The sequence below is a fragment of the Vanellus vanellus genome (genome assembly GCF_965231255.1).
Source record: "Vanellus vanellus genome assembly, chromosome: 14".
NCBI classification, from domain to species: Eukaryota; Metazoa; Chordata; class Aves; order Charadriiformes; family Charadriidae; genus Vanellus; species Vanellus vanellus.
The window spans coordinates 7357497-7384919 of record NC_138919.1 but is presented as its reverse complement, the minus strand read 5'-3'; the positions used below and the strand labels follow the sequence as shown (position 1 = coordinate 7384919).

Sequence of the window (27423 nt, the reverse complement as noted above, 5' to 3'; positions counted from 1 at the left end):
TAGCTAGAAATCCATGAGCTCTTCTAAAAAAGAGCACTGGGAAAGTACAATTTAGCAAAGGTGTTGGGAGGACTGTCAGGCAATACTTTAGGAATAAAATAAAATAGGTTAATTCATATGAAACTATTTCAAGTTCTCTCCTGGGATGTACTACAGTCATGTAGGCATCTCTGCTGCCTTCCATTAATAAAGCAGAAAAGCAGTTAAGTAGTCACTCAAAGAAAAAGCACCTCCAGTCCTTTAAATGAATCAAAGCTAAGTAAGTATTCAGTCAATCCCAGTATTGTTCTTTATTTGAAATACTGTCATTTACCTTCTCAAACAGCTTAATGCTGACTCAAAGGAGTATTCTAATCTTCCTACACCAAAAAAAAAAAAAATTTTAAACTTTAGTTTGTTATTTTAAACTTCAGTTTATGCTTATTGTAGTGGAAAGAATAAAGTCTTCTGAAAATTAAGATACGAGTTATTAGATAAATTATAGAAAAAGAAAGGATTTTCATATAAGGATTTCTTCTCATATAGAGCACCAGCACATAGGTTCCATGAGTAGGCCAATGGAACTTATTTTTCTTCTCTACTTGTACATGCACATGCGCAAACACAGATGAATGTATACACATATTAACAAATGGCTTCATGCACATGCATTCAAGTATCACATGACAAACAGTTCAGTATCATTGTTGCCTTAGTTCATATTGGTCAGTATAAATGTGTATTTTAAGTTAATGACTGTACAGTTAAGGACTATAATACACCTTAAAGCAGCAAATGAGTTTAAATCTAAAATAATGATGTTCTAAATCAACAGTATAATTTTAATTTAATACAGCTTCTTAAAAAAACCTTTTCTAGTACACATTAGATCTTTAAGTTTTAGAACACTATTCAAATCGAAGCAGATAATTTTCAGGCTAATAGCCGTGGGCTTTTTTTTTTTTTTCCCCAATATCCTTTCTATACATAGACTCTTTTAACCATTTATATCCAGTGTCCCACACTGGAAGTAGGAAACAACCTTGGACATCATTGAATAAACAGAGCATGGACCACTACTTTAGCAATTAATCTAGCATTGTGGACATGTAATAAAAATTACAAACAATTATACATAACAGAGTGAAGTATTAATAATCTATGGGCTAAACTAAAAGTTCCAAGAAAAGGATACCTTGTGTTCTGTGTAAAAGCAACTGCCCTAGAAATGAAAGGTGTTCCTTTTCTTTTTTGGGGGGGAGGTGGAGAGGAGGAACAAGTAACATTTGGAAAAAGTATCTACCTTTTGTTCAGTATGTTCTTAAAAAACTAACAACTACTTCATAATTTCCAGTTAATTTAAGAAAAACTTTTTTTTTTTTTTTTTTGGTGGAAGCTGATTCATTATTTCATCTCACCCTCTGAGAGCCAACATTTCAATAAATACCTAACTCATTTGAAACAGGAAGCTGAGTTAATTCTTTATTACTAATCCTTGAGGAAGTAAACAGTAACTAAATTATGGACATCATTTTTTACCTGAAAACTAATAATTATGTAATGTAATTAACAACATCTTGTGCTGTTCATTATCTTTGGGAAAGCTTTTAGGGAAAGACCAAAAGTGATGAGTTTGCATTAAGCTCATTCAGCTTAATTCACCAAGCCAAAACAATACCAGTAGGAAGAGGACAGAATACAACTACTGAAAAACACATTTTAAGAAGTATTTTCCCTGTAGATTTTCTTAAATCTTTTAAATAATACAGAAATTCAACAAACAGGAATCGCAATGACTAAACTTTCAGTCTTCCATGCTATCGGCCACGCAGCTACCAAAAATGCTTCTCATCTATTGTACCTTAATGCTTACATTTACTCAGCAAAAGCCTGTCCCTATTCTACAGCTTGTATAATTTTACAAGTTCAGTTAATTGCTTTGATAGCATTCTTTCCATGTTTACAGATAAATGAGTTTATTCTCAAAACCTTTCACGGTTCTGAGCCGCATGGCTTGGATGTTATGCCAGAGGGAGTGTCCTCTGACATTTTCAGCATTGCAGACACACATAATTTCTAAAAATTAAATTTAACACGTTTTAATTTTGAAATATAATTTATTTGTTTAAGGATTAATCTGGATTTCATCCATTAAGCTACTGCACAGCAGCTCTTATCACAAAACTTTTGCTTAGCTCACTTGATTTCAGTGTTTTCCCTTCACACAAGTAATTAATACTCTTGATGGACTTGATGCAGAAAAAGGTCTCTGAGATACTCTGAGATACTCTGAGACATAATCCCATAACATCCACTATGGCAACTAGGGCAACTGCTTTTTTTCTTTTAGTTTGAGTAAGATCAACAAGCACTTAAACAAAGGAAATAAAATATAATGTTTGAAACATTAAGCACTGTTTTCATTCTTTTGTGAGAAAAACAACGGTCAAAAATTAAAACCCTAGCAAATACATATACTGTATTTTAGTAATCACACGCCCTCTAAAGCTACGAATGGTACCTGCACGTTCTTAATAAGACAACTAGCTGAACAAAAGTTAACCACTTATCAGCTAACACCAATACACCAAATTATTCTGTCTTGATTACAAGAAATGGAATTAATAGTATTTATATTATCAGGCACTTTCTTTTCAATTCTAGCCTAAAATCACATTTCTGTAAATATTTTAAACCTTTAAACAAAAAGCAAACATCTCACACTATAGTAAGATTAACTTAAAGTATGTAAAGTCACCGTTTCTTAAACGGTGTCAGTGCTGGAGACAGTAAAACTACAGATTTATGAATTAGGCCAGAGTTACTAAACAGTACGACTTGTAGAATAACACTTAAGGTCATCTAGATATGTGTATTTTAATGTTAAATGAACACAGGTATATTGAATTTGAAGAAAAACAGCATACTTCATGATTCTATTCCTTCCAACTTTTTTGCTTCTTCAGTATGAAGAGTGCAGTAGTATTCTATGATACTGCAGAAAGAAGGAACTTCACCTTTACTTCATAGTAAGTACTACTTAATATCACAAAGTCATCCTGGACATTACAGGCTGGTTCCCCTTAGGAATAGCTCAGCATCCTGTTCAACCATGGGAGTAAAAGCCTCCATATGCAAACTTTAAAATGACAGAAGAGATGGGAAGAACACCACCTCCAGGGCAGGGACAGGGGGATATGATGACGACCAAACCCCAGCATTCGTAAAAGAGCACAGTGTAGCTCTTTAAGAGACCTCTGGTCTCTTAAAGTTCATGAATGGTTTAAGTGCATTTTGAATAGGTGAAAGCAGAATAGAAGAAAATCCTGCTATGATCAGTTCATTTAGGAAACTAACATACCAGGAAACCAGATGAAGGACTCCAAATATTTCATGTGCTAATATTTAAACCCTGGAATACTTATCAACAGTCTCTTTAAAACAAGAACAAAACCAAACCAAACAAACAAAAACCCCACACCAGAAAACCACACAAAAACCCCAAAACCACAATAAGTGTTCCAAATCCAGTAGAAGACAAACTTCATAAAATCATCCCTGATAATCAATTATACAAAATAGATAACTATATTTGGAGGTTTTTAACTTTAAAAAAAAAAAAAATGCCAGCAATTTCTCCATTCTACAGACTATTTGGGAAATTGAGGGACTACTTACTCAAGTCAAGAACATCATCTGTCTTTATCAAATCTTCCTCCCTTGTGAGTGGTAACTGAGTTTCTGGCTCATCTCGCAAGTGCAGTGACAGTGAACGGAGCATAAAGAAAACCCTGATTGCCTTCAGAAATTAAAAAAAAGAGTATTAAAATATTGCTGCATTCAGTACTACATATTTTAACACAATCTTACAAACATATACTTGCTTTTACAACTTCTGAGTTTGTTGTCATGCAGTACATCTACTTTTTAAATTGAGAAAGTAGAATGTAATTTCAAAGTTAGTTAAAGACTATGGAAGAAGTTGAAACATGCTGTTTATTTTCAATGAAGTAGAAGCAGCAGAGATCTTATCCCACTAGCACATTTACACAGATTGTGACTGACAGGCAAATGATTACAGGAGCTGTTTAAGCAAAACCAACAATCTTGTGTCAAAGAACAATCATCATTTTATTAGCCACGTTTCAAAAGGCACCATTTATAATCCTCTTCCACTACAAGAATTGTATTTTCAGTACAGCAAATGAAAAAAAAAGAATTTTATTACTTCTGCTGTTTTGTTTTTTAAAACAGTTTCCTACATAGTACTTCTGTGGCATACTGTAAATTAACTGCTGCCTTACAGTAAAAGCATCGAATTCATGGAACAGCTGCAGTGCCCAGGAACTCCCACATTGCAGGAAGTATTAGGAAAAAAAAATCTAAACTGCTTTAAAGGCAAACCCCTTCACCCCTCTGTTTTTAAAAATCAACAGAACTGTGGTTCCCATTAACCAGAAATGTGAGTGCTTGGTCAGCTATCATACTGATGGTGCTTTCAGAAACTTCTGGTAGAACAGGGATGAAAAGGAGAAATTCCATGAATTGACACCAGAGCAGATGAATTTGGTATGCTGCTGAAATCTAATAGGGCAATATGATTATTCAAAGCAAAGAATGTCAAGGGTATCTAACAAAAATATGGTATTAACACTACCTTATGAATAAGAACAGAGTCTCTTTATAATGGGAGATGATCTCTCCCATTTAGGCAGATTGTATTCTAATGTATTATGCATTTACTGAAATTAAATAGGATTACTATAAAGCAGTTTTACTACCAGATACTTCAAGAAGAATTCGTGGTATTCGGTTTAAAAGTTTCCAAATTCAATCAAGAACAGCAACATCCTTGCATTTTTGGTAACCCAAAAGTCAAACCCAACATTTTTTAATTCAGAGGGCAGCCATCACTCAGCCTGCTTTCACTTACTTTACCCTCAATCTTCTTTCCCTCCTAGACAGAGCATTAATTTTGCTTGCATACATTCTGTATAAAACTAATGTCACTCATCTCTAAACACATAATCACATTTACTATAGAATAATCTACAGGAGTAGGAAAGAAAATTAGAATTTTAGCCTTTGCAAGAAAAAAAATAATAAGAATGTCAGATGAAAAGGGAACTACACTGTGCTTCCTACAATACTGATAGCCTTCAGTTTACTAGCAATATCAATATACACCCAAAAGCATGTGATTTGTGACTTCCTGTAACATTTTATTAGATCTCAATAAAACAGCAGCAGTTCAGTGGCCTAGAATTTTTTCAGCTGATTTCTGTTATCTTGGTTAAGTAGGAACAAATATGAATTGCTATCTACGTTAAAGAACTATGCATTATGATGAGCTATACTTTGCCCCGATTCCTTCATTTATATACACATACCACATGCAAAATCGTAATTTGCAGGGAAACCTACCAGTATCTTATTACATTCCCATAAAATCACATTCTCACGGGTATTTCAAAGCCTTCTCTCAAAGTCTTTGCTTACTACGTACTCCAAGGTGCAGAGTTCAAGACCCATACTGTTCATTACTTCCCAAATAAGCACGTAAATGAGTCTGCATTATTCTAGATGACCAGGAAGCAACACCATCTTTAGGACTACAGAAATCAGAAGGAAGAGATGCAACTAACAAGCAGTAACTGAACTATCAACAATTCAGAAGAGCATCTGATACTGGGCAGAAGGCTTGATCAAGCAGCAATAGCTGATTTCAGAAAGCAGCTTAACAACTTCTGGTCATTTTAATGTTTGAAGTCAGAGGGGCTGGCTGTGCCTTTGATAACTTGAGAGATATCTGATTTCCGAGAGTTCTGCCTGAAGTTAAGAGGAAAAGAACTGCCACTTAGAGGGACTTTTTATAGCAAAAGAAGAAGTGAGAGCCTAAAACGATCTCATCTCTAACAGCTAAGAACTCATGATATAATCGAAGTATGGGACTTCTTCACTTGCTAGTGAAAGAAGACTTGAGAATTTTTTTAGAATCATGCCATGTGATGCTCAGAATTGAAACACTATCCATTTGAAACTGCCAGCAAAAAGGACCTCCAGCAGGTTAAGTGGCAGCAGCAATGTCACAAGGTACACCTGAAGTTCAGCATATTGTTACAGCAATCCAGCCTGAGAGAGGTAGCCTAGCTGGAAGAAAGTAGTGTAGGAATTCTAAGAAATTCTAAAACTTCTAGAGCAATGCAATCAGAGGAAGGAGGACCAACAAGGAAGCATTCTGGGAGTTTTTGCTGATGAGAAAGACCCTTCCACCCCAAAGAATGTTAAATTTTTGAATTTCCACCAACAGAAATTAAGATATTCCTTATTTAGCACATGAAAAGCCATATAGCAGTCAGCTTCTGTTAACATATATTTCTAAGTATCACTCTGTTAAATACCTCAGAGAGAATTCTAGGAAGCATTCTTGCTTTCTAGAACAATACTTTTCAAGATAATTCACTGTACTTTATCAAACTTAACTTGCTGTGATAACAAAAGTTGTGTGGCTTATAAGTAATTAAAGCAAATGTTTTCAAAAGACTCCTGGAAATATGTTTTTTCTTCAAGAGTACTTGAACATACTTATATATACACTTATACAAATGCAAAGCTACCCAAAGAACAGCACACTTTTCAAATAATAATGTCATGCAATAATATATCTTTAAGACTTACTGGCACTGCAAGGCCTACAGGACACTGCCAGATAAGGGCCAAGAACTGATATTCCCAAGAATGCCAATAATGATGCTGTTATTCAGGCCAATATCACCTCTACAGATTGTGTCATAAAAATAGATATTTTGCTATTTTTCTCCTCACTCTCAGGATCTTTATCATGAATTACTTCAGCAGGATGGACAACCCTGACTAGAATTATATTTTTTGCTATGTCTAGAAACACAAGCAATATGAAGCCGTCCAGCCTTCCAGTGGAGATTCTTACTATAGGAATATAATGAAAGATGGACTGAAATATCAGATCATGAAAGGAAACTGACAATATATTCATGAGTGCCATCAAAATGCTTTTTGATGTAGATGTCTCCATGGTCTGGAAAAATTAAAACCCCAGTGCAAGAACATATTGAATTGATTAGACACAAGAAATAGTACAGAAAAGGTTTCTTCGCTGGGACAGGTAAATATTATATATTCTACACACACAGAATCACAGCATCACAGAATTATCAGAGTTGGAAGGGACCTCTAGAGATCATCTAGTCCAACTCCCCTGCTAAAGCAGGATTGCCCAGAGCACATTACTCAGGACTGCATCCAGGCGAGTCTTGAAAATCTCCAGGGAAGGGGACTCCACAACCTCCCTGGGCAGCCTGTGCCAGTGCTCTGTCACCCTCACCATAAAGAAGTTTTTCCATGTATTTGAACGGAACTTCCTGTGTTCTAACTTGTGCCCATTACCCCTCGTCCTGTCACTGGGAACCATTGAAAAGAGCCTGGCACCATCCCCCTTCAACCCACCCTTTAGATACTTGTAGGCCATAATAAGGTCTCCCCTCAGCCTTCTCTTCTCCAGGCTAAAGAGTCCCAGCTCTCTCAGCCTTTCCTCATAAGGCAGATGCTCCAAGCCCTTAATCATCTTAGTTGCCCTTCGCTGGACTCGCTCCAGCAGTTCCCTGTCCCTCTTGAACTGGGGAGCCCAAAACTGGACACAGTATTCCAGTTGGGGCCTCACCAGTGCAGAGTAGAGGGGGAGAATGACCTCCCTCGACCTACTGGCCACACTCTTCCCTATGCAGCCCAGGATTCCATTGGCCTTTTTGGCAACAAGGGCACATTGCTGGGCCATGGATAATTTACTGTCTACCACGACCCCCAGATCCTTCTCCTCCGAGCTACTTCCCAGCAGGTCCGCCCCTAACCTGTACTGGTGCCTAGCATTCTTCCTCCCCAGGTGCAGGACCTTGCACTTGCTTTTGTTGAACCTCATTAGGTTCTTCTCTGCCCAGCTCTCCAGCCTGTCCAGGTCACGCTGGATGGCAGCACGGCCCTCTGGGGTGTCAGCCACCCCACCCAGTTTGGTATCATCAGCAAACTTGCTGAGGATACACTCTGTCCCCTCATCCAGGTCATTAATGAATATATTAAACAAAATTGGACCGAGTATTGACCCCTGGGGGACACCACTGGTTACAGGCCTCCAACTAGACTCTGTGCCGCTGATCACAACCCTCTGAGTTCTGTCCCGCAGCCAACTCTCAATCCACCTCACTGTCGCCTCATCTAGCCCACTCTTCCTCAGCTTCCTAATGAGGATGTCATGGGAGACAGTGTCAAAAGCCTTGCTAACGGCAAGGTAGATGACATCCACGACTCTCCCCTCATTCCACCAACCAGTTATAACATCATAGAAAGCTATCAGATTGGTCAAGCATGATTTACCCTTGGTAAATCCATGTTGACCACTTCCAATCACTTCCTGTTCCTCAACGTGTTGGGAGATGACATCCAGAATGAGTCGCTCCATTACCTTCCACACAGGTTTGTCTTCATCAAGTCTTCATGATTTTATGGATGAAGCTTCCAATCAAGCAGCTTTAAAGGAATTCTAAAAATCCTAAAATTGTTCAAAGTCTCTGACATCATTCTGTCATGAATTAATGTTAAGAAAAACAATCTTACTCACTCTTCGTGTTCTTTCCACATCTCCACAAGGCAATCTTTTCACAAAATCAATACCAGTCAGTGGTGTCCCCGTTGGAGGCAACAAGATTGATGCATCCATCATCAAGTACTCTACATTCATGGGTTTAATCTATAAAAATATTTTAACATTGATTACTATACAGAACAATAAGCATTTGCATCTTTACGTTCAAATACAACTCATGGTTGCATATTTTAAGAGGAAGGAATTGTTAGAGAGTTCTGAGAATTTTCGATACCATCTGTCTTATTTTAAGCTCGTTACATGCAATCTCTATTTTACATTTGCTTGTCATTCCCTAACACACTTTTGAAGTTTCCATACTGAAAAAAACACAGGAATAAACTCTGAGAGATTACAGAAGAAAAGCTATTTCACGAGTACTAAAAAACAAAGTCTGTCAGGTTTAACTTTTGACTCAAATTTGTAATTACTTCAACCACAAGAAAAAGTTCCCCTATCTTTTTCTCTCCAAAAATAATTCTCTAGTCTCTATTGCAATAACTTTCACGCTAGACAATTCCCTTGAATCTTGCCACTAACAGAGTCTCTCCCTTACATGGTTGCTTATTTTCATGAGTAAATGATGTCTGAAATATCTATCCTTCTATACCTTTGGGCAATTTCATCCAAGTTCTATTATATACACGCACACACGAGACATGAGCTTCTTTTTGCCAGAAAGCCAGCTAGAATGGCTAAAACATACAAAAGCCCGTCCCCACAGCTTGTACAGTATTCTGCATAGAAGAAAGATGCAGCCACGTGGGCATTCCAAAATAGCCAACTGTAACTGGAAGCATTCCCAGCCACTTTGCCATGGTCATAAAATGGAATCATAGAATAGTTTGGGTTGGAAGGGACTTTTAAAGGTCATCTAGTCCAACCCCCTGCAATGAGGTCAGATACCATAAAAGAAGCAGACTGAAACAAGGCCCAGAATTTTCACAGTGTAGTCTTGAAATGCTGCCACCTTGCACACATACAAACTCAAAAACAGTCTTTAGCCAATTTTTCTGATCTCAGAACAATTCATCCTCAATGTCTAAAACAGTGGATTAACAAATTCAATGTGCAGAAAGATACAGAAATCTACATAGACAGTAAGAACAAATGAGAACACAGAACTAAAATTTCTAACAATTAACTACTTCAGATGCAACTCACATGAGTGTACACTGGTTTAAACACCATACTACATCATAAAGAGGAAGAATGTTAAAAGAGGCAACTCATTGCTGAAGGCAAAAATACTAAGGACTACAGTGTTCAATTTACTTGCTCCTCTGAACTTGTTCTCATCTGTCATTAATGAACGCACAACTTTTTCATTTGTCATGCAGACAGTGCAAGTATACTTCTGCCTTCGTAGAAGCTCCATACCGTGTTATTTACACAACTCATCTGACAAGACACCACCAGTGCTACCTAATACTTAAATCAGCCCGCCCAGCTAGCTAGCTAGGCAACTAAATATGCTTTAAGGAAAACCAAGTTCAAGTTCCAGGGTATAGCTCTGTCTTTTATGGTAAATAAAAAAACAGCCGTCTCAGACATAGTGATACAACAGAAAAACCTACACGTACACTGAACTTGCAACATAAAAAATGAGGCTAGTCTCAGTGCCACTTCACAGCCTAAAACTACAGCAATACTGAGCTACTAAAAAATTGTCTCACTAAATACTTCTGTTATTTACGCTGGTAAGATATGTGCAAGACGCTTCCCATATTAAAAGACTTATTGTAACACACCAACTGGAGATTGTGCTTTATCAAAAAAGACAACTCGTGGCTGCTCGTTAAATCCCTGTACCACTGTGGAAAAAACCTGTATTTGACTACCTGAAGTATTTTTATCCAAATTCTAATCTAAGAACTGAAACAGATAATTAGTTTAAAAATGTCTTTGCAGGTTAAAAGTGAAGTGTTTGAGATTAATTTTAGTAATCTGCTAAAACTTTCATCACTAGTACTGCAGCGCAGGCAGTACCTCTCTAGAGGAGACTAAGGCCCCAGTATTTGCTCGCTGGAACCCTGTTTGCTACTGATAAGTGGCACCACTCAAAACAGAAACCTTACTGGGCTTCAGAAAATTTCAGGAAGAGTTTCACAGTGTTTAGTAACTAGAAAAAAAAAAATTAATCCAATGTCTCATTTCTCAGGATTTTTGTATACTCACTTTCAGAAAGTAACAGGCTTTAATTTAATAGAGAGCTGTGAAATTTCACATAAATGATTTATCTAAGTGTAGACACAATTGCTCAGAGACAAAAAAAAACCCCACCCACATATTATTCTACTCCTGGAAATAAAGATACCAGCTTACTCAGTAGTTATGAGTAAGTACGTGATCTTGCTCCTGTGTTGTACCTGGGTTTGAGGATTTGGCAGGGTGGAAGGAGTGACACTTACCATCATACTCCGGTATTCATCTTCAAACATATCCAGAAAAATTTCTTCTCCCTTTCAAAAAAAGGAACACAGACGTACCATGAATCCTTACGGCTACGGAGCCACGCTTGTTTTTGTTCAGTTATGTACGGGGTGTGGGTGCCCGGCGCTGGCAGGGCTGTAGGGGGCTCTGTGAGGAGCAGGTGGGGCTGCCTGGCCCACACACAGCCATTTCTGGCCGGTTCTGGATGGTTCCAGCACAGGGCACGGCTGAGCCCCTCAGCAGTGCTGACCTCTGGGAAAACACATTTAAGAAAGGGAGAGAGATTCCTCTGCAGCCCGTGGAGAGGGCCATGGTGGAGCAGATACCCACACAGCAGCATGGGAACCGGCGGATACGCCCTGAGGCACTGCAGTCTGTGGCGGACTCACACTGAAGTGTTTTGGTTTTTCTTCCTGAAGGACTGCAGCCCATGGAGGAGAGGACCCACGTTGGGGCAAGGGAAAAGTGTGAGGAGGAAGAAGCAGCAGAGACAAACATGGACTGACCCCAAACCCCGTTTCCCATCCCCCCTGAACCACTCAGCACAGGGAGAGGTAGAAGAGACAGGAATGAAGGAGCAAAGTTGACCCTGAGGAAAGGGAAGGCTGGGGGCAAGGTGTTGTTCCAATTTGTCTTTCTTTCTCACTATCTAAATTTATTTTAATTGGCAATAAATTAATTTTCACCAAGTTGGGTCTGTTTTGCCCATGATGGTAATTGGTAAGTGATCACCCTGTCTTTATCTCAGCCACAAGATTTGTTCATCTTATATTGTCCCTCCACCCTGTTGAGGGGAGTGAGAGCACGGCGGGGTGGACATCCGGCAGCCAGTCCAGGTCAACCCAACACAAGTTACTTATTTTTTGTAAGCCACATTGAGGAAACGTTCAAGAGAATTCCAACAAAAACAGGAAGAGATTTTAGACACTTGAAATATGTCATGGATTTACTACTCCTTATATACAAGTTAACACCTAGGGCTAAAAATTTTATTTCTCCCATTGCTTACAATACAATAAAAAAATAAAAATGCAAAAAGCTGCAGAGGTCTCCAATAAGAAAAAAAAAGATCAAGTAAAATTTTAGATCATCATTTCATATAAGACTCAAAAAAAAAAGTAATGCCAAGAAGAAACACATTCCATATTAGTGTCAACCGTAAAATCCCAGAAATGTTCTAATAGTGTGGCTCTGTTTCATGAAATACATAGCAGTTGCAACAAAAGCACGACTGCTAACTTGGCCTCCAGTACAAATCCTGTGAGACTTCTAACAGGCTTTTTGTTATGTACGTCCATGTGGTATGGGAAGGGCAGGAAAGGAGAAGAATCCTCTGATGAAACACTTTTCTCTCTATCACAAATATATGTAGTTCCCTTGTTAAAAAAAGTACTGCTGTGGGCACTATGTAGAGACTGGGCTGCAGACTTGCTTCTAATTCCACGTTATGTAACGGATTTTTTCTTAAAGCATTTTGTATACATACCTTATAGAAACGACGGAGGAGATGAACACTTTCTTCCCTTGCACCCTAGAACACATAAAATAACTATGTTTAAGGGAATAAATGCACCGTTTACTCAGAAGTCACATGTAAAAAAACCCCACCTAAAACCTCATAAGAAGAGACTGTCTATTAGTATCCCCATACTCATAGCCTTTAGCCCAGAACCTGACAGAACACAGTCCTTGCACTCATGGAAATACAGCTTATAGGAGCTTGTTAGTTTCAAAGCACTTTTCTTTACATTGTTGAGATGGATGACGTACAAATTTCACAGAGAAAGTGAAACATAACCCAGCTTGAGAAGTTAACAGTTTAAATAGCAGAACATGGAGTACTGATTCTTTACTTTCACTGCACAAAGCCATCAGTGCAAAGATGCTGTAGAAGGTCAAATTTCACATTTATGCTTATTGCAATCAGTAATAAAACAAATTCATTCAACTATACTACAAGATTCAAAGACAAGTAATGCTGAGACTAGTAATTTGAAAGAAAATACTCACCTCAAGGCAAGCAAGGTGAACATCTTTTATGATGCTGCCATTTTTAGAAAAGACAAGCTGCTTCAGCAACAGGCAGCCAAGTTCTAAAGTTGCCAAACGGATTTTTCCATCTACGAAAAGAAAATTTCAATATACAAAACAGTAGCAGTTTAAGTATTGCTTTTCTCATTCCCTGATGTTCTTAAGTGTTTCTACTTTCCTCTGCAATTGTCATAAACTCTGCTCCTCTGTCATACACACCCTATTTGTCAGGGATGAGTGCTGACGCTGGCTTACAATGTTGATGGCCATTAAAAAAAAAAAAAAACAAAAATGAACTGAAAGAGTAATTCAAAGCAGAAGAAAATTTAAAGCAGAACCATGCAATAAGAAGGCAATAAAGATTAATACTACTAGAAAAGAAGCCAAAACCAATGCCTTTACCAATCTGAAGCACAGGTTGAATTACACTAAAATTACAAGAGAATCACAGGCTTTTGGCATGGATAAAGGTACAAGATGAAAGGAAGTTTTGTATATAGCATACTAATAAGGCATAGATTTCCCTTAAACAACAGTCCAGAGGATTCAGATACAGCCTGGATGTGAAAATTTAGAGAAGTTAGAGTGAAAGAATGCTTTAATATTTTAAGCTTATAGTTTCAGAAAGATTTAAAAAAAAAAAAATAAAAAAATCAAAGTCTGAGCTCGGTGATTGATACTAAGACAATATATCCAAGAGAAAGACAGACATCTTAGCATTTGAGCTGAACTCCCCATCTACTATTTTACTGCCAGAAACTAAAGATACAAAGATCAGTATCCCCAAAAAGAAAAGATGTTCTACACAGCATTTGGCAAGCTTAATAAAAATCCACTATTTCCACCCCTCTCCAGAAGTGCTTTTGTTTAAATAAATGCATTTCCTCATCCTGCATTCTTTCCTTCTGCAGTATGTACAAACTCTTTATATGTAAATGTGCCTTTAATCTGTGACTGGCACATCAGCATAACAAGTTAATACTCTGTACATCAGTCGTGTGAGTCAAACAAGCATTAGATTTTATTCTGCAGACAATCAGGAATTTGATAGTGCGCCAGTTTCAGGAGAAAAACAGTTCTACTCATTTGAAGCTTTAAGAGGGGAAGTACAGGGAGAAGAGCCATGGCTGGAACAAAAATCTTGTTTGTGTGGAATAGGTAACTGAGCCTGTATCCCTCATTTCACAAAAAAAGTTGAAGCCAGGAAAAAAAAAAAATTTCCTGCAAAACAGTTCAGAACTAAAAATACAATCTGCAATTAAAAAAAAAAATAATGGGAAAGTTTGCTATCACCTCTAGAGACTAAGGACTGCTCTAAGCAAAGGGCACCTTATAGTTTTCAAGACTTCTCCACTGGAATTACTTTTACAAGCAAAGGTGCCACAGAACATACTCTCAGGATGAAATCCCAAATTAAGATGAAAGCACTATACACCTCATCATTTTTGTTTATTCAAAAACACAGGAAGTAGGAATTAAGACAACAGATTCCTGTATAGTTCTGAGTATAAAAACAACTATTCAGCAGAAACCCAGAGTGTCTGGTTCATCTACAACCAACAAAAACCTGATAGCTGTCTTTCACAGACCACATCTACTTATTGTTCATTGAAGAGCATGCTAAACAGATGCTTTCCCCTCAAAGACAAGAGACTAGGTGGCTTTTTTTTTTTTTTTTAATCTTCAAAAATTTCAGCATGCCAAGAAAACAAATATTGGAGAAGTGATACCTGGTTGTGCAGCATAATTCATTATCCTGATGAGCCTTTCTGCAAGTACATGATTATATGAATTTCTCTCTTCAGCATGTTGAGCTGGAAGTTGAATTCTCTCCAGCTTGACTGGGTCAATTCCTTTTGTGGGGGATGAAGAAAGAAAGGTAAATTAGAAAACAGGAGTATGCCATGAGGCGAGTACTTAATAGATCATAGCAGTTTTCTCAGAAGAGTGTAAGTAACAATACAAAACCAGGCAAGTTAGTTTTGAATTTGTGTTAGAAGGAAAAGGAAGAACAACAGAAAGACTAAAGACATTCACGTATCACTGAAAAATCTCAGCCTTAGATGAAGCCTACTGGGTGAAGACACTCAAATCCCCAAATGGTTGGTGACATCCAAACCATTTTGCCGCATCTGGAATTCTCAGACTACTTGTTTGCATCTAAATCAAATCAAAGTCAAGCTATACATCAGAAGAGCATAAAGGCTAAAGAGGAAAAGACAAAAGTCTGATTTTTAAATTCCACTTTGGTAGTAAGTGATCAGTTCATGTATGTTTTAAAAAAAATAGGAATTTTATTTTGTAACTAGTACCCTCTTATTTAGTACCGTCCCCAACGCAAATTACACATTCTGACTGAATCATTGTATACAGAAACCAAAGCTACTTCTCTTAAATATCTAAGTTATTTCTCAGAATAGACTGGTTACTGTAAGACCTCTTAGAACAAAACATAGTTATAGATTGCTGAGGATCCCCCTGTCCTTATTCTAAAGGATGGCAATAAACATCCCCGTAAAACAGAAGATGAGTATCTTGCGGTTTATAGTTTCTTCCAACCCTAAACTTGTAGTTAACTCTGCATAACAATGCCATTTGCGGCATCTGATTTATTTCTTCACCAAGAATTTGTATTTGGAACAATTAATAAAGGTCTGTTTGAAGATTACTGACAGGGATACAAATGTCTCTGTCATTATGAGAATGAAGAAAGGGGTGGGAGGGAAGGAGGCATTTAAGGAACCAGGGCAATCAGAGAATTAATGTTCACAACAATCTAACAGTTTAGTGAGGAGCTACAGTTTTTCTTCTGGAAAGGACAGCTGCTTATGAGTAATATCTTAGAGAATATCTATATGCAGATTAAGCTCTCAGAGAAGGACATGGTCATTAACCAGCAGAAAACCATTAAGGAGACTAAGAAAACACGGGGACAAAGGAGGCAGGACCAGATAGGAGTTTAACAAAGTGGCCAAATTGAAATCATAGTGAAAGAAATCATATTCAGCACCTTTCCTTTGGTTGTCTGCCTGCAAACGATGCAGAGTTCTGCATCTTCTCTTAAAAGGTAGATATTTCGCTGCCTGTTGTATTTCTCTCAGTAACTCTGAATATTGGGTGAAAAATAAACAGCACCAAGATTGCTGAAAGTAAGCAGCAAGAGGCTGCATCGCTCACTGTTTACAGGAATACTATAGATGTAAGCAAATCATCTTTGAAACAAGAGAGAATATCAGACTTCTTTTCTGGGAACAGGATATTGAAGAGTGAATAATTACGCTGAAAGCAAATACAGTGGGCTGAAGAACTATGGTCTTAAATAGAAGAATTCCTAAGAAATACAACCCAAGAGCGCAGGCTTACTCCTATACAATGACACTGAAAGACTTCCAGAGACTCTCTGAAGCTGCAACAGTTACAACTAATGATTTTGGATAGTCACAGCTTCAACTAATGAATTTTAAGAGAAGAGAATCCATCTCTGACATCAGGATTTTCTAGCATAGTGATGCTCAAAAGTCCCTCAGGGAAAGACATTTTCTGGAAGAAGCATACTGGTTGCAAGGCAGGGGCGGGAAATCAGAGATGCAAGTCAGAGAGGGCTAAAGCATGGCAAGGCTGTGGTGCTATCTTTGGTGATATTAGTTGCGTTATCATCTCTTGTAGTAAGAGACTACAAAAGCCCTGAAATTGTTTGCAAATTACAATCTCGGAGAAGCATTCCTTCCTTCCTGGAAAAAGATAAAGCCATGAAGAGGATGGAGAAGCACAGGAGGAGCTCAGCTTAGCTAGTTTCCCTCAAGACTCTCATTTCCACTCTACTTGCCCATTAGAGGTACCTTGACGCTATAACAGAATCCTTACTTTTAAGCATGCCATCGCAACTGATGCTTTTTTGCTCAGTTTACTGTAGCAGTTGATTCATTTAAATTACTAGTATGTTATAGAAACTATCCTCATAAGCACAAAATAACTTAGATTTGGCACTCAATTCCTGAAACACATGATTATTCCTATGTATGAGTTGTTTACGTTATTGCTTCATAAGGATTCTATTTAAAATGCACACAAAGATAAACAGCAAAAAAGCTAGCCATAAATCATCCTTTAGAAACAGTTACATATTCTCATACTGCCCTAATTACAATGAATTACACATTTAACACTGTTTCGCTGGCTTATAAAATAGCCCGGAGACCTTGGGAGACTTGCAAGATGTATTATGGCACAGAACACTGACAGCTTTTGGCTTACATTCAGCAATCACAGTACATGCAAAGTGGGAAAGAATTGGATCCCATAAACATGTAGCCCACTATAGTCAGTCTTCAACTAAAATGAAGAGATTAGAAATGAAACACGATAATCCTATTCCAATTCAAAGACACCTGTGGAAGAAAAGTTACCTGATGTTCACAAAGCCTTCTACCAAACTGTTCTTAAAAAGGTGATCCTTCGCAACTGTTTTTACTTACAGCATACTTATTTCTGCCTCCCCCATGCAAAGAAATTCTCACCATTTAAGGCATGCATAAACATACGTTACAAACACATCGTGCTTGTCTAAAACCTCGTGTCTCATTTAGTTTTCTCTGGACGCAGCAAAAATTGCTTACCTTTGTTATGTGACATTGCATATAGAAGACAGAGCACAAAGAGGGCATAGTAATCATCGTCAGCACAGTCTAGTGCATTATAGACCATATCAAGAAAAGGCCTGTAGAAAACAGTAATTTTAAAACAGTTTAGAAGAAAAAGATCACATCTACAGCAAAATGAGTAACTATTCTGATCTACATGTGGCAAGAGGCAAATTTACAGTAATGCACAGTTTCAGGCATTAAAAATTAACCTGTTTAAGAACACTCAGATTATAGTCATACCTTGTATTTACATTCTTACGTTAATTCTGATGTTTTAATGGGATTTGTTGCATAATACTTTCCCAAGAATTGATTGTTCTCACATTTACTGGGTTGCGTATAGCACATTTAGTACATATGCAGAAGCATACAGCTTGTTTAAAGTGTATACATAAGCAACTTTAAAGAGCTGCTATCACTGTTGCATAAAAAAGACTACCTTAAAATTCACGCACTAAATGGAGTTGAAAAGTTTTTACTATTACAAGAAAGCAGTTTTAACCAAAAGTTTGGAGGAAGCTAGGTTATTCTAAAACAATCAAAGACTTTACCATCAAACAGCTATAGGAAAGAAAAATTAGCAAGGAGAGAACATTTGAATAGAAAAAAAGAAAGCTTTGGATTGAAGATGAGCTTTGTTTTCCTGGGTTTAAGCATTGTGACCTATGACACGTATACAGGAAGCTACAAACAGTGCTAACTTCACCCTTCACCTATACCCCGAACAGACAAGAAAAGTCAATTTAATGCACAAGCTGTTTGGACAGATCAGATATGGCCGAGATTCAGTTGATCTTAGCACAAGCCTGATGACAAGGAAAAAAAAAAAAAGAAAAGAAAAAAAAAAAAAAGAAAAGAGAGATAATTCCTACCTCTCAAAGTATTTTTTTTTAACAGTGAAAGTAAAAAAAAAATCCTTATGTTACCTAAATTACTTCAAATAAAATACATTAGAATAACATACGAAGTCATAAAACCAAGTATGTTTTCCTATCTTCAGACCTAGCAGACAAGAAGCATCCACTACAAATTCATGGTTGCAGTTAGCTATGGGTCAGGATGGCTATCAAAGATCAGAACACAACATACGTCTATACCTATTCCAGACCTGTGAGGCCCTCATGGTGACACTTAATGTATCCAGGTAAGCCACTCAACTGAAGTCTTAGCAATGTATTTAACACTTCCCATCAGGCTCCACAATTCCCCTCCACACACATTTCAATAGCATGCTCTCTTTTACTAAAACAAGGCTATGACAAGGATAACAGAACACACTGTTCCTCTGCTCTGTTCATGATGTTGCAGTCATATGTTTGCACATTTCTGCAGCTGGATTACAAGCATCCTCTATGATAAACTTAAATCCCACTGAGTTAGGATCCCTCTTTGTCCAAGGTCAGCACTGCTGCATGGACCTAAGTGATGTTCCTATTGTAGATCTCAAAAGAACATAACTATTCAAGCAAAAACAGCCTAAAGAATTAGCAGTGTTGAAAATAAACCAAGTCTTCCTAAGCATTAAACAAGCCCGACAAGCCTCATGACACCCTGAAACAGGGTGCTTTACTCATAGCGAAGGGAGTTCAGCTTCAAGGTCTAAAGAAAGAGGACCAAGATATCCAGGTTCAAGATCATTAAAATACTGAAATGCTAGATAACACTAAGTCTATTGGCAGAACAACAACAGATGGTAATTACCCTAAAAACTGACCTAGGATGTAAAAGTAGTATTTATTTTAATTTTATTAAAACCAATGTTTTAGGGGTTCAAAGGCGGGGAAATATCAGTAGCTGTTCTATTAACACCAATATCACATGGTGTTAAACAACTCCTGTAATCTTTAATGTATTTTTCATTGTTTTTCCACCCACATACTACTTAGATCTGTGAAATTACATTACTTTAAAAAAAAATATATGGTAACAGCAGTGAGAGAAATAATTTTCATTCCAGATGCTTCTTCACAGCATCTATCTATCTGTATTATCAAAGTCTTAATTGGAAGCTGGAATAACTTCTAGGAATCCCATCCATCAACAGATTCTCATATAGACTAAAAGTAGGATAGACCCACGAAAAACTTCAGCTGTAAGAAAGCAGCAACAGAAGGCACAACACACCATGAAGGTTTCGCATTCTGGAAAAAACTGTGCTGTGCAGCATATCATAAAAGACTTAAACTTTCCAGTAGCGAGGCACATCAAAATAAAATTACACAAAACACACTTAAACTTTCTCTTTTATGTTCTTAACAGTAGTAAAAGGGCTAAGGGAAATTGAAAACATGACTTACAGATTTTTAAACAGCAAACTGTGCTATTTTCTATTTATTTTTCAACAACTACTGGACAATTTTTAAAAACCACTTTTAATACTAAAGGCTATGTGGCAAGTATTTTCATGTGTATTTCTTAACTCTGTAAGCATTTGCTTACTTTACTAGCCTTTTACTAGTGACTTCATAGAAGAAACAGATCAAATGCGAATCACGATCATCACAATCATTAATGATTATTCCAGTTATGGAAGTTTCTTCCACTTCCAAGCATGGAATAAAAGATCACTTCATTTTCCACAAGACTCAGTGACACCAATCAGTGTAGGAAAGAAGCTACACACACTTGAGCAAATTTCTTGAGAGATTTAATTACTGTTTCAAATACTACATTTGGCATATAGAATAACACAAAAAAAACTATAGCAGCTTATCCAGCTATATTTCCAAAAATTCACGTACAAAACTAAGGCGATAAGAATAGACCTTGAGTAGGGCATTTATTTTAAAAATATTTCTAGCTCTGCACATTCTTTGATGCTGTTTATTTTTAGGAAAGATGCAGGATGCTGTCAGATCATATCTGCAGATCAAGAGAGTCCTCAAATGCAGACATTTGCCAAATGCATTGGCATGTCGCATCTAAATATTTCACACTTTTCAAGACCTGATCATCCTGGTTGCTTTAGTATTCAATGCAGTCCTTGCCAATTTCTTTCTAAAAGCCATTTGGCACATATTTTAGTCAAAATATCAATAATCTATAACAATGTATTTTAAAGCCAGTACAAGTCGAGGTTCAATTTCACTTTTACAATGAAATGAAATGTTATCTTTATTAATTAATGTAATCTAAGCTACATAAAAGCTATAGTGGAGACAGAATGAAATTCTGAGAATATCAGGCAGCATTTATCAAGTTTAAAAATAAATCTGAAATCCTGTTAAACGTGCATTTCCAAGGGACACATTTGCAATTACTTTTGTGTCAGAGATAGCACGTTTGGTTTCTTTTCTTTAGCATTCTAATAACAAGAACACAAAATTCTTACTGAGATAGTGTCTTTTGGGTATTTAATATATACAAATTTAAATTTTGAAGTCAAGCAATTTCTGCTCCCAGAAACACTTAAAAACTGCATTTCCAAGAGAAGTTTTCGATAAACCTAAGGTATATATATATATATCTCTTCTCCCTGGCGATAAGTGATAGGACAAGAGGAAATGGGTTCAAGTTATGTCAGGGCAGGTTTAGATTAGATGTTAGGAAGCATTTTTTCACTGAAAGGGTTATTAAACATTGGAATAAGCTGCCCAGAGAGGTGGTGGATTCACCATCCCTGGAGGTGTTTAAGAAAAGGGTAGATGAGCTGCTTAGGGACATGGTTTAGGAGTGGTGGTGTTTTTATCAGGGTAGGTTAATGGTTGGACTTGATGATCTTAAAGGTCCCTTCCAACCTCACTGATTCTATGATTCTATGATTCTATACTAATGGACCTTGGAAACTGTACATACGTTAGTAGGGTTCATTCATAACTACTGCTACTAAAATACTACAAAATTCAGCCCTTAATTGAGGAATTTTCCTTGTTTTTTTTTCCTGTATAAGATGTATACAGATGTATACAATTGACAGATGTGCCCATAAATATTAAGAAAACTTCTGGCTTAATTTAGAGGTTTAGAAAATTCTGGAATGTAAACATTTATACTCTGGTTTTATTGTGTTAATAGTCTGTAATGTAACTTTACCAACTTAAGGCATCACAATTACCACAAAGCAAAGCACAAACTGTACAAAGGAACAGGACCATTTCCCGAACCAATCAGCAGAGATCCCATATCCCATTTTTCTGCTGCCTCACTTATTTGTGATGCACAAGAACCCATGCAATTTTAATTGGGGGCAGACTTGACACATTCGTTAAAAGAAGCAAGAGTTAGTGGGAGGGCAAGTAAGGAAGCAATCCAGCAAAATATATTACAGTTCCCTTATACCTGTTCAAGTTTGTTATCTCACTCCCAGAGGCAGCTGCACTCTTTTCTTCATCTGTTGTATTCTGTTCTGTCACAGCAGAGATAGACAATTCTGACAGTTTACATCTCTCCATGATTACCATCTCTATTTCTAAAAAACAAAACAAAAACCAAACAACAAAACCCACAACACCAAAATTCGGTATTTTTAACAAGCAGTTATCACAAGTTCTTTTGTATTTTCTGTTTTGCATTAAAAGTGACTGATGCAACTATATATAAAATGTATCACCATAACTTCAGAAAGGTTAATGAATGGATGTAAGCAAATTTTCTTCCCAATAAAGAATTTTGTTTACATTTCTTAAAGGAATTTAACTGCTATAAGAAAATTATACATATACATAATATACGTAAAGAAAATATACAGATTATTTTGGCAAATAAATAAGAACAGTAATCCCCCTCCCCTCCCAACCACAGGAATTAAAAACACAGAACCTCTTTCTGGAAAAAAAAAAATTTCTTTGTGAAAATGCTGGCGAGATTGGGGCATGGGTGGACATCAAGTTTCATAGAGGGGGTAAATAGGTCTCTACAATTATAGCAAACGGGATACTCAGTCACATGTGGGACCTATTGGCTTTAAGAAGATATATTAGGACCAAACCTAGCTTTGCTTAAGAATTTGGACAAAGATGACTACCACATGCACCAGTTTAAACAGTAGATCATGCCCTATTTTCTTCAAATCATGGTAGACAATAAATCATCAGTTAATTGACACCATTTATAGAAAGCCTTCTCAAACAGACTGTTTACCTAAATCAAAATGCAACTATGTTTGGGGAAGGCTGTCAAAGCATAAAGGTCTTGTTTTCAATTGCTTGCATGCAGCTCTGCCACATTTTTCTCAATCTGCCTAAAGTAAAGACTAGTTTCCTATGTACAACCTACTAATAGTTACTAACTAGTAAAACAAACTGTTATGATATGCTGTAAGACCACTCATCCTAAAACCAATTCCAAGTTAGCATTATGTCAAAAAATCTTGAAAACATGCAATTAAAAATAATCTAAAAGTTAAAGATGTTTTCTTCAGATTTGAGCTATTTAATATCATCTTCTACCATTTACTGTCACCTTTAGCACACTTGTTGAATGTTACCATTGAAACATGCATAAAATACTCCCAACCATCTTACAAAGGTAAGGTGGCTACACCATTCCCTTGCCACAGAAGGAAAAGTTACAAAGTTGTGAAGTCTACTTATAAAGTATCCCATAATCATGTACACCAAGGTGCAAGGCATGCGTGTGTGATAAGGGCCAAAGACTACAGAAATACATGAAAAAACTTTCATAGTTTTAATCAGACTAGAAGTACATGTTCTGACAGGATGATTTAACGTGAGAAAAAAACACAGCCAAAGATTGAAACAAATTTGATGTTCTCTCGTTGCACTAGGTAAACGTGGGACTAAGTCATGTAACAGATCACAACTAGGTCCATACAGTAAATAAAAGTATCCAAATTGTAAGCATCATTTTTATTCACTGGTATACTCACCTTCATTTTCACTGCTTGTTCTTATGCCCTTTGAACTCGCTTCTGTACCTTTAGTTTTATCAAGGTCATCTTGGTTATCTTCGGATCCTCTCTCCTCTTCATCTTCTTCACCAACATTTTTATAGTTGGGTCTTTTCTGCAACCTCTTCTTCCCTTTCTGTTTATTAATTTCAAGAGACCTCTCAAGCGTTTCTGTTGGTTTTATGAAACATCTGATACTTGACTTTGCCTGTAAATTCGAAGAGTTTACACTGAGTTACAGCAAGACATTTTTAACTCTAACTGATAAACAAACTTCAGTTCATATAAAAGAGGGTTTTTAGAATGTAGATTAGCATACCACTTACAAATCTCAAATCCATTTTAAAATACAAGAAAGCAGACCTCGAGTTGTATCAAATCATCAATAGAACAATTATGTCAAAAGTAATGTATTTTAAAGATCTATCATTTAAAAGTATTCCATCTTGAGACAAGATGATGTAGAACTACCTATTTCATCAATTATTATTATTACTATTTTCCCCCTTCTTTGAACTCTCTTAACAGGTAAGGCAGCTAGTACATACAAAATTAAGACACCTTTTGCAAAAAGAATAAAGGCAGCAAAATCTAAAGTGTGTGTTGACAGCAATGTATTAATATGAAATACACTCTTTAAATATCTTAGGCACTAGCAAGGACAAAAAACAGTGCCCTATGCCACAAGCTTTTTTTGAATTGTAAGCTTCCCTCAACGGCATACTAGTCTTTGTATCAGCTAGGAACAAATGGCACTGACATCAACCAACCTTTTTTGGGCTTCCAGACACAGACTTACCAAGTCCGGCAACTTAATTTGTTAGACTTTAATATACTTGTGTTCTACCCAAAGATATCAGAAGACACAAGACACTACAAGAAGTTCTGCAACTAGCAGGACTAACAAAACTTGGTTTCCTACAATTTTGCAGAGTGTTTCTGAGCTGTGACGCTTTGAGCAACCTTCTCGCTTGTTCGGCCTGCCAACTGGATTACCAGAGTACGTGCACCCTCCCACCCAGAGCTATAAACACGGATGAGCCAAACCTCTCTTGTTACTGCGAAGTAAAACACATGGTTTGGGGTCTTCGTGCCAGCACAGGTTTACGCTGAACAAGACTGCTACAGAAACTTCATTACCTTTCAGACCTCAGTACTTCAATCACATCTAGCTGATGGTGGCTAAAGGGTTAAAAAATTAACAGCAAGCAAGAGAAAAGAAAACCAGATTAAAATCAAAACTGATTCCCTTCCTTGCCTTAGGTGACTCAAGTAAAATAAGCATTGAAGATGAGGTGCATCAGAGAGCTCAGAAACAAAGTTTGGAAAAATCCCTCCCTTCACTTAATAAAGAATACCTACACATAAAAAAAATAAGAGATTAGGAAAAGATCTGTGAAGAAGCTTTCTACAAGTCAAAAGGCCAAAGTGTTTCTCTGAATCTTCTGACTTTTTTAAAAGATTTTACAGAAATCTTGCAAAAGTCATCCTGCACTTTGGACTGAAACAAACCATTTAGTAGGAGGAATCTTTCACAATACCAAAAAACCCACAATGTGAAATTTACCACACTTATGTTCCCCAGTAACCTCTCTGATATATTTTTAGTCTGATCAAACTGGAACATGGGAAGGTTATAAAATAACTAACCGGAGTTACAACCAGATTACCTTTTATTGACGGCCTGTGGTCAGAAAAGTCATAAGAAAAGGGAAGAACACCTTAAGTCTTATTCTTTAGGGCAAAAAAGTAAAGTAGCATGCAAGTTGCAAAGTTGCACAACGCCTTTTCCTCTTCCTGCATTCACTTCTTACAATTGCTTCCTAGAATCCTGTAGCTACTTTCTTTATGAAGAATGCATGTACGTACCATCCTTACATTTCTAATATGCTGTTAGCCATATGATCAAAATAACAGAAGAGACCAGTAAACAGCAATGTGCTCATAAGCACTGAACCATGGTCTGGTTCCGTCTCGAGAAAGAATGCTGAGAAAAAGTCAACATATGTACTCTGTTCTGCTAAATATAACAAGGCTATATCTTTAAAACATTCTAAAAATCAGGCTTAATTTATCTAGTATACGGTTTATCTAAGTTGATTATACAGTTCGAGATAATGCCATTTCATACTTTTAAAATGTCTTTTAACCATATTTTCAATTATGGTGTATCTTGTGCAATGTGTGCTGGTAAAATAAGGCAGTACCAGTAACAACTTTTACAGGAAGGAGAAAGTAGGTTAAAAAAGAAACCAAGAAACATGAAATAGGTAGAACTGGCCCACATCCGAATTATGCAGGAAAACAGATCTCACAGGAAGTAAGGTAAACCTTAGAGTGATGACTACTAACAAGTTTAAATATATTCTGTTGGCTATACATACGCAACTCTCATCCCAAGCTAAGAGTATTTCTTCTGATGCCACCTAAAACCAGAAATACAGGGAAAAATATGGAAAGGAAAGTATATCTTAATTTGCTATACATTGAGGTAGAGAATCTGTTCAATTGAGGTTGGGCAATCATTATTGCCCTATAATGTTCATCAGATCTCCATGGGTAGATTATTGACAATTCTTAAGCTATCAGCAGTTAGATCTGATGATTATTTTTTCCAGAAATTGATTTCTAGGAAAAAGTATCATTTATTTCTTTCCTGACAACTACAATTACTCTTGCCCTAAATAACTCTGGATATTTATACACATTTCTGCATGTATACACAGCAACTGCAACCCTTCTCAGCTTCTATTAAGTATTCTTTACTCATTTAGTCTCCTATCATGAGGACACATGACCCTGCTTTTGGTAATCTCAGTCCATACTCTCTACACCTCATTCCACTTTAATTCATCTTATTAGGGAGATTAATATAGACATGATGTTCTACGTACTTTGGGTTTTAGAAACGACATGTTTATTAGAAACTGGAAGTTACACTTCAATTTAAATATATCAAGACATCTACGTAACAAGAGATGAACGGCGTTAGGTACAGAGCAGGGGTTTAGAGATAACTGGAGCTCACCAAAACACACAGAAATATCTCCAAAACAACAAGCTTGGGAGAGTCTCAGAATGATTACCATGGGAAACTGTAACAGAAAGGAAGCAGTAAAAGATAAATTTGGGTCTGACTTAAGAACAGACAGTTCTAAACTCAAGTCAAAAAGTAAATTAAAAAACTTGCTCATAACTTTTCTCTACTAACGCCGGAACAAGCAATTCTAAAGTAGCTGCTGAAACAGCTTCCATTATTCAGCAGAATTTTGTCATTTCTTTGCAACAGAATATACCACAGTAATAACTTTACAATGATCATGATACACCTTACAGTCCAAAGAACAGCCCCTGAAATGGCTAACAATGCTCAAAAAACAACTTTCTGCTCTACGAAGACCTATCACAGAGCAACGAGAAAATGCCTCACCTTTACTAACTTTTCTGTACCTCCCTATCTACACAGCCGACTTTAGCCTCACTGCATTGAGTTGCGTATCAGTAGGAAACACCATGCAACACATGCAGTCATTGTTCATACTCATCAACTGAGAGCAGCTCACTTGATAGCTCCCCTCACTGGAAGTAGGTCATGGAGCTCATCTACTGAAGATTACCCCCTGCTCTTTCTGCAAATAACCAACCTCCACCAGTAGGCTTTCTGACAGTACAGGCTTTCCCCTCCAAGGTTTCATTAAAGAATATGGTTGAATTTACCAAAACATAAATTTTCTCCCATGGAAGTTTCTTCCTCATCCACCAAAAGTGCCACCACTCTTCTCTCCCTGTAACAAAGCTCCACCTCTAGCAGTTTC

The 27423-nt window shown here is 37.0% G+C and overlaps 1 protein-coding gene across 1 annotated transcript in view; it reads right to left on the bottom strand.

Annotated features, from left to right (window-relative positions):
* Positions 1 to 27423, bottom strand: part of CLEC16A (C-type lectin domain containing 16A) — a gene marked incomplete at its 3' end in the record, with an annotated part of 84605 nt that overhangs the window by 32337 nt on the left and 24845 nt on the right. Inside the window, exons 10-18 of the mRNA XM_082490776.1 lie at positions 23588 to 23816; positions 22039 to 22168; positions 17734 to 17834; positions 14848 to 14970; positions 13097 to 13206; positions 12573 to 12617; positions 11065 to 11115; positions 8630 to 8758; positions 3658 to 3778 (exon numbers count right to left, since the gene is read on the bottom strand). Of these exons, the coding sequence (XP_082346902.1) occupies positions 3658 to 3778; positions 8630 to 8758; positions 11065 to 11115; positions 12573 to 12617; positions 13097 to 13206; positions 14848 to 14970; positions 17734 to 17834; positions 22039 to 22168; positions 23588 to 23816 (1039 nt within the window). The remainder of the gene's footprint in view (positions 1 to 3657; positions 3779 to 8629; positions 8759 to 11064; positions 11116 to 12572; positions 12618 to 13096; positions 13207 to 14847; positions 14971 to 17733; positions 17835 to 22038; positions 22169 to 23587; positions 23817 to 27423) is intronic.